The sequence below is a fragment of the Monodelphis domestica genome, chromosome 6 (genome assembly GCF_027887165.1).
Source record: "Monodelphis domestica isolate mMonDom1 chromosome 6, mMonDom1.pri, whole genome shotgun sequence".
NCBI classification, from domain to species: Eukaryota; Metazoa; Chordata; class Mammalia; order Didelphimorphia; family Didelphidae; genus Monodelphis; species Monodelphis domestica.
The window spans coordinates 108,725,455-108,735,706 of record NC_077232.1 but is presented as its reverse complement, the minus strand read 5'-3'; the positions used below and the strand labels follow the sequence as shown (position 1 = coordinate 108,735,706).

The window sequence follows — 10,252 nt, the reverse complement described above, 5'->3', positions numbered from 1 at the left end:
GCTGCTGAGGGCAGGGATTGTTTAATTTTTGTCTTTGTATTTCCAGTGTCTGGTACAATGCCTGGCACATACATAGTAGAATACTCAATAAATTAATTTATTGATTTCAGGGTCCCCAGGCAACAACTCTCTAAGACCATAAAGTACCGATCAGTTGTTTATTGACCTTAATAGGAGTTCCTTACAGTCTGAACCCTACAAAAATCCTTGCATTATTTGCTTTCCCAGGTTGATGTGAGAAAAGCATTTTGTAAGCCTTAAAAGTGTTGTTTAAATGTGAGTGCATAATAAAGATCACCGATTAATTCTGGACTCTGCCAGAGTATTTGGCACAAATACCTAAGAATGGCACCAGTTTCTTTGGGGGTTCCTCATTTCTTCAGAGTTCTCTCAAACCTTACATGTCCCCTCTCAGTCCTTTCCAGTTGAAAAGGGGGGTGGGTAATTAGGGTCAGTTTAACTATAGCTTCATTTCTCCATCTTAAAGTGGATTTCAGCAGAACCTTCTGGATCCTTTCAGTAATACAGTGTTGGAGTAGAATGAGGATAAGCAAGTTAACTGAGCATTATTAATTATCTAAAAAGGATGTATCCATGCGGATCTATTGACGAATTGTTATTGTCTTGATTATTAACAATAAACCCCGCAAAGAATAACACTGGCTTAGCCAATTCAGCAGGACCAGAAGGCCCATGCTTCTGCCCCTGGCTAGGGCCAGCCATCCACTGCCCACCCCAGAGGTGGCTGCACGCGGGGATCGAGGGGATGGGGCGGGAGACTCCCTCCCCAGACCTAAGGTGGTTGGAGGCCACCTCTGCACTGAGTGGGTCTCGTTGTCGTGGGGCCTCTAACTGAGGGATCCCCGGCAGGTGCCTGCGCCGGGAGGGGAGCGGCAGCTCCGGCTGGGCTCCGGCTCCAGCTCCGGTTCGAGCTCCTCCTCCCGCTCCTCACGCTAAGGCTGACGTTGGGTAAACAGTGCGGGCAGGGGCAGCTGGAGGCGGTAGTAGCGCGGGGCGTGGGGACAGTCCTGGCACGGGTCTGTGGGCGCCCGCCCCTCCCGCGCCCCTCTCCAGTGCCCGCCGAGGCCACTTGGGGTTGGGGGGGGTGGGAGGAAGGAAGCCAGGGCGGGGGAGCAGGTTATTGATGAAGCTGCTTCACGCATGGATGAAGCCATGAATTTCAATCGGACCGAGAGCGACTGGCAGGGGCTGGTGAGCGAGGTGAGGCAGCCGAGGACGTGCTAGGAGCTGCGCCCGAGGCCGGGGCCCAGGCTGCCTGTATGTGCAGCTCGGACCGGGGAAGGGGCCTGGGCCGCGGGCCGGCTCTAGTCTTGCGGGGCGGGAGCGGGGCGGGGGGAGCTGCTACGAGGAACGCGCCAGCTGTGGCTGGTTCTCTCCAGCCTCCCCGCCCAGCCGCGCAGCTGGCGGGTCAGTGCTGTGTGGACGCCGGAGCCAGGTGTTTCACTGACCTCCCTTTCTTCCCCATGGGTCTTTTCTCTTCCCCCATTGGGCAACGCTCTGTTCTCCCAGCACTTTCTCTTTTTACTTCGCGTCACTCTTCTCTGACCAGCTGGTTATCAGTGTCTGGTGGGAAAAAGGAGCCCAGCCTTCGGGAAAAGTAGAATTTTCTTCAGCTAGAATCTGACCCTGGCTTTGGGAGGGGACAGAGAGAGGGAAAGGCAACTTTAAAAGGCTGCTCTTCTTTCAACTGTTTAGAAGCCTAGAACCCAGAAGCATTTCCTTTGGGAAGAGCTGTTACCTTGTTTCCTACACCTTCCACTTGGGCCCATTACTAATACCTGTGACAACACTGAACAGTAGAACCTGGGACATTTCTGTGTATTGGAGCCATTCATAGAGTAGGAACTCAATAAATATTTGTTGAAAGAATAAAACAGGGTCGGGTATCAAGGTCTATTTCAGAATGTGAAAGAAACAGCTACCCATCTCCTTCATGACATCCCTTGATCTTGGATGTGGCCTGGCAAGTGTAAGCTGTCTTCTTCCCAATGTGAATCTTTACAGGAGCTAATCAAATGGAAAGTAAGCTCTGGATCTGGAGCCAGAGATCTTGGGATCCAGTTCTGCTTGGCCACCAGTTAGTTCTTAGGCAGGGCAGTTACCTCATCTGTAAACCAAGAACATATTTAGAGGGTTCCTTCCTGTTCTAAAACTTATAATCATCTATGAATGTAATCCTTTAAAACTCTTTGTGTCTGTCCCAACCAGATCAGAAAAACTGACCCAGCACAGTTCACTTTAGGACTTTCTTAATGGAGAGTTGCTAGGTGGCTCAATCAATTGAGAGCCAGCTTTAGAGATGGGAGGTCCTGGGTTCAGATTTGGCCTCAGAAATTTCCTAGCTATGTGACCCTTGGCAAGCCTAGCCCTTACCACTCTTTTGCCTTGGAACCAATACCCAGTATTAATTCCAAGATGGAAAGTAAGGGCTTAAAAAAAAAAAAACCAACCTCGTAAATGTCAAAACCACTCTTCTGATTATATAGCAGTCCTTAGAGTAGTCAAATTACCAAGTAGGGTGCCTTTGCAGCATTGGTGGTACCACATGTTCAAAGATAGTTTATCTTTACTAACTGAAAAGCAATTCCCACCCTCCTTATTGGCCTTGAGAACAAGAGTCTAAATATTGTTAGCTCTTGAACAGGAGGCCCAGAAGATGTTCAAAAGAAATTGCATATCATTATAGGATCACTTTGGGTCCCAATTTTTTCCCATGTCTATCCTTCCTGAAAATCTCCCTTCACTAATTAAATTCAGCAATTATTTGTTAAAGGCCCATTATGTGGAAGACACTATAATACAAAACATAATCCTGCCCTCAAGAAGCTTACTTACATTCTCCAGCCTTCCCTTCTTGTCCTACATTCCCATTGTGGGAGTTAGCCTGCCATTCAAGTGATTAAGACTTAAAGCATTTTTTATCAGTCAATAAAACATTTATTAAGCATTTGCTTTGTGTGAGACACTCTCCTAGATGCAGGGGATACAAAGACAAAAACTAAGTGGCCCCTCTTCTTTTTTACATTCTGTTGTGGAGAGATGCACACATTTAAGTATATACAAAATACAGTTAATTTCAAGAGGGTGGACACTAGCATTTGGGGGTCAAGAAAGGCTTCATATGTATCTGGCAGTGCTTGAGTTGAATCTTAAAGAAAGTAAGGGATTCTCCATGGGGAAGTGAAGAGATAGTATGTTCCAGGTTCTAAGGATGGCCCAGTGCCAAAGTACAGATATGAGAGAGAAAGTGTTCTGTGTGAGGAAGACCAAGAAGGCCAAGTTGCTTGGGAGTAAAATATAACGAGACTGGCAAAGTAGACTGGGACCAATTTGTAAAGGGCTTTAAAAATCAGGGAATATTGTATCTTGCTTGGTTACAATAGGGAACCACTGGAGTTTGTTCAGTAAAGAAAAGTATCTATGATACCTGGGTTGAAAGAAAGTTACTTTGGCCCACTAGAGGAAGGATTGGAATGAAGATAGTCCATGGAGACCAATTAAGAGGTCACTTCCATAGCTCAGGTGATAAGTATTTAAGGCTTGAACCAAGTGGAGGCTGTTTGATTAGTGAAAAGAGAACAGATCAAGACTCTTAAGATTTTTTTTACTAGAAAGGACTCAAGGAAAATGGAATCTACATAATATTAAAAATGGAATCCAATATGGGGTCATCCAGATTTTGCTTGCAGAACACCAAAGAAGAGGAAGTAACTATGTGCTAGGGCAGTCCATTTCACCATGGAAGAGCTTTAATCGTTAGGAAGTTTTTTTCTTGATGTAAAGTCTTTTCTTGATGTAAATTTGCTTCTGCTATTTGCACCCACTACTTATGATTTTGCTCACTGTGATCAAATCTAAATCTACATGCGTTCAAATACTTGGAGACAAGTATCACATCTTCCTCCCTCACTCCAAATCTCTTCTCTAAGCCAAACAGCTTCATTCCTTAAAAACTCCTTACTTGTGCCATGTATTCAAGACACTTCAGTGTCTTAGTGGCCCACTTTTGGATGCTTTCAAGCCTAGGATAACACTCTTAAAATGTGGTAAACATTTTAAGAAGTATTTCTTAGAAAAGCAATTAGTACTCCCACTGTAGTCTGACCAGGGCAGAGTACCAAGGGATTATCCCTGCTCTATTCCTTGATGTTAAATCTTTTTAATATAGCACAAGGTGATGAAAATGGGGCTGTCATATCCTTTTGCTGACTCATATTAAGTTTGATTCAGAACTTATGCGTTCATCTATGCATGGAACTCCTTATGCATCCACATTGGATTTTTGCCTTCTGTCCTCATGAGAGCTGACTTCTTGTAGGATTTTAGTCTGTGGGATCCTATTGAGCCTTCCTTTGGAACATTTGAAGTCTGCTTTCCTCATATCTAGAGTGCATTCCAAACTATGCCTGTCTTTTTTCTCTGTCACTAACTCTACAAGGGAACAATTAATTCCTCTCAATTTTCCCATAATTTTAACCTTAGTGCCCCATTCCTTCCTCTGTTATTAAGAATCATATTTAGCACTGAAGGTTCCCCTATTGGCCCCTTTCTGTGCCATTCATTGTGACTTTTCTTTAATCCTTTTCTGAGTCTCCTGTTCAAATAATACTTATTTAGCACCCACAGTTTTGTAGTCATGCACCTAAAGGACAAGGATACTATAGAATAGAAGTTATAGTTCCTGCTTTTCTGAATTCATATTCTCTCTGTCTCTGTTCCTCCCTCCTTAGCCCTCTCCCTTTCTCTCCTTCCTCTATTCATCTTTCTTTTTCTCCCCCTCCTTCCCTTCTCCTTTCTTCCTTGGGGGAAGGGGTTGTTGAGGAGAGAATCTTGACCCAAAAAGTCATGATCAGGAAGCCGGAGATATTCTAGGGCACAATGTTTATTTCTGAAATAGCAGTTTATATTTTCAGTAAGAGTTTGCAGAGTTATGTTTGTATTTCTGTATTTCCCCCATTCCTTTGCTTGGAGAATTTTGTGAGGCTAATGTGATTCTGTCCATCATCCCAGGATATCTACTTCTGGGCCACCATTAATATAAGTGGAGAATACAAATATGTCTCTGACTTGGTTCCTGCCCTCAGGGAGCTTATAATAAAGCTGGAGACACTGACCTTACACAAGAAGCAATCAGAAAACAACATAAGACAATATTTGTTAAAGTGCTAAGTTGAATATCTTTGAATGCAGTCCCAACCCAGAAGTGGACATGGGGTTTTCCAAAGGTCTCTGAAGCTGGGGTAGGGGACAGTGAGAGGAGAGCATCTCCCTCAAAGTCAGAGGCTTGACCTCCTTATACATATATATGTCCCTATAAAACATCTGTTATATACAAGTCTTCAAGCATTAAATTCAAGAAATAGAATAATGTTACCTAGGACCTTACTCCATTGACTTCTCCTGCCTAGAGCTTTATAGTAGCTTTTAATCAGTTTTGTTTTCCTGTTTACCCACAGGTAGTTATTCTCATTTAAGATGGCCCTTTAGAGATCATTTTTATTTTCATATTTTTCGTATAACAAACTGAAATTACAACTCTTGTTTTTAGGCCCCCAGGTAAATAGAGCCATCTCTGTGAAGGAGGCATGTCCAGTCTTTTGTTTTAGAAATTATACATCCAGTGCCTGGAAAATGCCATTTTCATTGCTGCTAAAGTTGAATTTCCAAAATCATGAAACAATTCACCAAATCATTAAGCTTTTGATATACATTTAAAATATGAAATATTAATCTCCAAATCTTAAAACTGCATTTTCTGAATACCTTCCTATATTGTATTATTTCTGTCATAGGAATATAAACTAGTCTATATTACACTTCATCTTAAACTATTTGATGATGTTTTGGTAAATTAAATTATAATGTCATAGATGCATCCTTCAGGTATTTATTGAGGATCTTCTATGGACCCTAGCTTCATTAGGAGTATAAGGAGACATTTTCAGAATTATAGCATTTCCAAGTTGGAAGAGACCACAGGTCATATCTAGTCTAACATTATCTGAACAGAAACTTCACTGTAGCATAGCTGACATATGGTTATCTGGCTTATTAAGACTTTCAGTGACAAGAGGACTCATTAACTTTCAAAGCAGCCCATTCCATTTGGGGGGCAGCTCAGGTGGCAAAGACATTTCCCTTATATTGTGTCAATGAGTCATCAAGGATCTAAGTGTCTACTATATGCCAGACTCTGTATTAAATGCTAGGGATAGAAAAGGAATGCAACAGTCAACAGCAACAATAAGAGCTGCCAACCTGAACAAACAAAACAACAAACAAACAATCTGCTCTCCAGAGCTCACAGCATTGAATTTAAATCTACCTTTTAGCCATTTCCCCCCACTACTACTAGTTCTGCTCTTTGGGGCCAAACAGAATAATTGTAAACTCTCTTCCATACAACAATCCAAATGTTTCAAGACAGCTATCATATCCCATCTTGGTTATCTTTTCTCCAGGCTAAACATATCCAACAACTAATTGTTCCTCCTGTGCCAGACTTTTCTTTACTATGATTTTTTTTTCTGGTCTCCCTTTTCTGAAAACATTTTAGTATACTGAGGTTTTTTCTAAAATGTGCTGCCAGCACTGAAGACAATACTCTTTTTTTTCCTTTTTTTTCTTTTCTTTTTAATTTTAATATTATTTTATTTGGTCGTTTTCATACATTATTCACTGGAAACAAAGATCGTTTTCTTTTCCTCCCCCCCCCCCCCCCCCCCCGCCTTTTCCTCTCCCATAGTCGACGCATGATTCCACTGGTTATCACATGTGTTCTTGACTCGAACCCATTTCCCTGTTGTTGGAGTTTGCATTATAGTGTTCATTTAGAGTCTCTCCTCAGTCTTATCTCCTCCAACCCTGTAGTCAAGCAGTTGCTTTTCAGCGGTGTTTTTACTCCCAGTTTATCCTCTGCTTGTGGGTAGTATTTTTTTTTTTAGATCCCTGCAGATTGTTCAGGGATTGCATTGATCCTAATGGAGAAGTCCATCACCTTCGATTGTACCACAATGTATCAGTCTCTGTGTACAATGTTTTCCTGGTTCTGCTCCTCTCGCTCTGCATTACTTCCTGGAGGTTGTTCCAGTCTCCATGGAACTTCTCCACTTTATTATTCCTTTTAGCACAATAGTATTCCATCACCAACATATACCACAATTTGTTCAGCCATTCCCCAATTGAGGGGCATCCCCTCATTTTCCAATTTTTGGCCACCACAAAGAGCGCAGCTATGAATATTTTTGTACAAGTCTTTTTGTCCATTATCTCTTTGGGGTACAAGCCCAGCAGTGCTATGGCTGGATCAAAGGGCAGACAGTCTTTTATCGCCCTTTGGACATAGTTCCAAATTGCCCTCCAGAATGGTTGGATCAATTCACAACTCCACCAGCAATGAATTAATGTCCCCACTTTGCCACATCCCCTCCAGCATTCATTACTTTGCATAGCTGTCATGTTAGCCAATCTGCTAGGTGTGAGATGATACCTCAGACTTGTTTTGATTTGCATCTCTCTGATTATAAGAGATGTAGAGCACTTTTTCATGTGCTTATTAATAGTTTTGATTTCTTTGGCTGAGAATTGCCTGTTCATGTCCCTTGCCCATTTGTCAATTGGAGAATGGCTTGATTTTTTGTACAATTGATTTAGTTCTTTATAAATTTTAGTAATTAAACCCTTGTCAGAGGTTTTTATGAAGATTGTTTCCCAATTTGTTGCTACCCTTCTGATTTTGGTTACATTGGTTTTGTTTGTACAAAAACTTTTTAATTTGATGTAATCCAGAGACAATACTCTTAAGTGTGGTCTGATGAGGACAGAGGACAGCTGGACTATACTCTTTCTTCCTGGATACTGTCTCAGCGTGGTCCCAGATCTTTTCTTTTCTTTTCTTTTCTGCTGTCTTATCTCATTGTCAACTCATACTGAATTTATAATCCATTAGAATTTTCATCTTATTTATGTAAGAGGGATTGTTTATCCACTTCTTTTCTCCCATTTTGTACTTATATAGGTTTTTTAAACCAAGTTTCTTATTCTGCCTTTTCTATTTACTACCCTTGGGCAAGTTCAAGGCTTCACACTTATTCCTTTTAACTTTCATCTTATCAGATTTGGCCCATTAGTTCAGCCCAGTTGTGATTTCTTGGGATTCTCACAATTATCTGGCATGTTAGCTCTCCCTTACAGCCTCTTGTCATCTGTAAATGGGATGCCTTTTGTGTATGGGCTGGACTAGACAGCTGCTGAGGTCCCTTCTAAGTTCTGAAATTTGACAAGCCCACCATTTATGCCTTCATTCTCATGATTGATAAAAATGGTTAACAGCACAGGGCCAAAGAAGGATCTCTAGAGCATTCTTTCTAATAGAGACTTCTTTCCAAAGCTAACAACAACTCATGAATGGCTAGTCAGTCACTTTTTGAGTAGGGTCATTCACCTTTTTTTCCAAATCCATTTATCATCTGTATTATCTTTATTATCATCTGTTCCACATTTGCACATTTCTCCATCTCATCCGCAAGGAGAGCATGATAGCCTCTGTCAAATGATCTGCTGAAATCTAAGCGTAGTATTCCCTTTTGTCCTAATCTAATTATTCTGTGACTAGTTGGGTTTTTAGGCAGCTGGGTAAGTATAGTAGATAAAATGCTAGGCTTGTAGTTAGGAAAAAATGAGTTATATGACTTACTTAATTAATTTAATGACTTAAGGTATTTACTAACTGTATGACCTTGAGCATGTCAATTAACCTATTGGCTCAGTTTCCTTATCTGTAAAATGGAGTTAATAAATTTACCTTTCAGGGTTGTTCAATGAGGACTAAATGAGATAATACCTGTAAAGCTCTCAGCACATTGCCTGGCATATGTTAGATGCTACATAAATGTTTAATAATAATAACAAAGCCATACTGGATCTTGATGATTACCATTTGTTTTTCCAGAGGCTCATGAATCATCATAGTAGCTAACATTTTAGATAACACTTTTAAGATTTGCAAAGAGCTTTTATCTATCATCTATCTTTCTATCTATCTATCTATCTATCTATCTATCTCTACATCTTATTCAGTACACAAAATAACCCTTTGGGGTAGTTGCTACCACTATATCCCATTTTATAAATGAGGAAACTGAGGCTAAGAGAAGTTAAGTGACTAGTAAGTGTCTGAGGCAGGTTTCAAAATCAAATCTTACAGAATTTTGAGACCAGCACTCTATTCACATCCAGCTGCCTATGAGAATTTTGTTAGGAATTAATGCCCCCTTTTTAAAATGGATAGATCTTTGTCCCTACTTGCAGTGTAGCCGAGGCAACAAGACAAACAAATGCAACAGCATCAAACAATATAAAATGGTATATAATTAAGGGTTACACTGTGTGGTTCAGACAGTGCTACTGGTGATCTGAGAATAGAAAGGAGTCAGGGAAAACTTCATGGGAGAAGTGAGGCTTGTCAAAGAATGAGGCATTTGGTTAGTAGTAGAATAGAAAAGGGAAGGCTTTCTAAGAAAGGGAACAGCACACAGAATGGAGGTCTCAGTTTCCTGAAGTAGAAAAAGAGAATGCTGAACTAGATCACTTCTAAAATCTCAATCTCTCAACTCAATCTATAATCCCCTGAAACTGGTTGCTATTGACACCTTTTGAACAAGAGGATGAAAACACTGTTGGATAAAGATTAGTTTGGTTGGATGATTTAGAGGGCAAAATGGCAAGAGTCAATGGCAAGAGAGCAGGCAGAGGGGCTGTTGTAGTTACCCAGGTATGAAACAATGAGGAGCTTCATTAGGGACGCAGCAGCCTGGATGAAGAGGGAAAAAAATGCTTAGGCTTTAGTGAATAATTGGATATAGAAAATAGAAAATGGGAAGGAATGAGTCAAAGAGGACTCCAAGATTCCAAGATGGAGGATGGAGGTGTCATTGACAGAGAGGGGGAAATTGAGATGTGGGACTGGTTTGGAGAAAGAATGGGGTAAGTGGAAAAGAGGATGATGAATTAATTATATTTTAGACAAAATATCATTGTGTTATTTTTTAAAAGTAAAAAAGTTCCCTAAATGTATTTGAAACTCTTATTAGGCATGCTCCCCGCTTATTAGGAATATTTTTGATGTTCAGCTATCTTCCTAGTGGCAGGCTAATTCCAGAGTAAGTTTATTAAAATTAGCATGTGGGGGGAAACGAGTACAAATGCTATTTTTAACTAATCGGATTCATGT

General features: G+C 40.9%; 1 protein-coding gene across 4 annotated transcripts in view; it reads left to right on the top strand.

Moving 5' to 3' along the window:
* The first annotated feature begins 824 nt into the window (after positions 1-824).
* The window catches only part of CCDC149 (coiled-coil domain containing 149), a 145,154-nt gene continuing 135,726 nt past the window's right edge, over positions 825-10,252 (top strand). The window contains exon 1 of one of the 4 annotated variants that reach the window (XM_056802474.1): positions 825-1,221. In XM_056802474.1, the coding sequence (XP_056658452.1) occupies positions 1,162-1,221 (60 nt within the window). In that variant the 5' untranslated portion in view covers positions 825-1,161. The remainder of the gene's footprint in view (positions 1,222-10,252) is intronic. The other 3 variants (XM_056802476.1, XM_056802477.1, XM_056802475.1) reach the window with 3 other exon arrangements.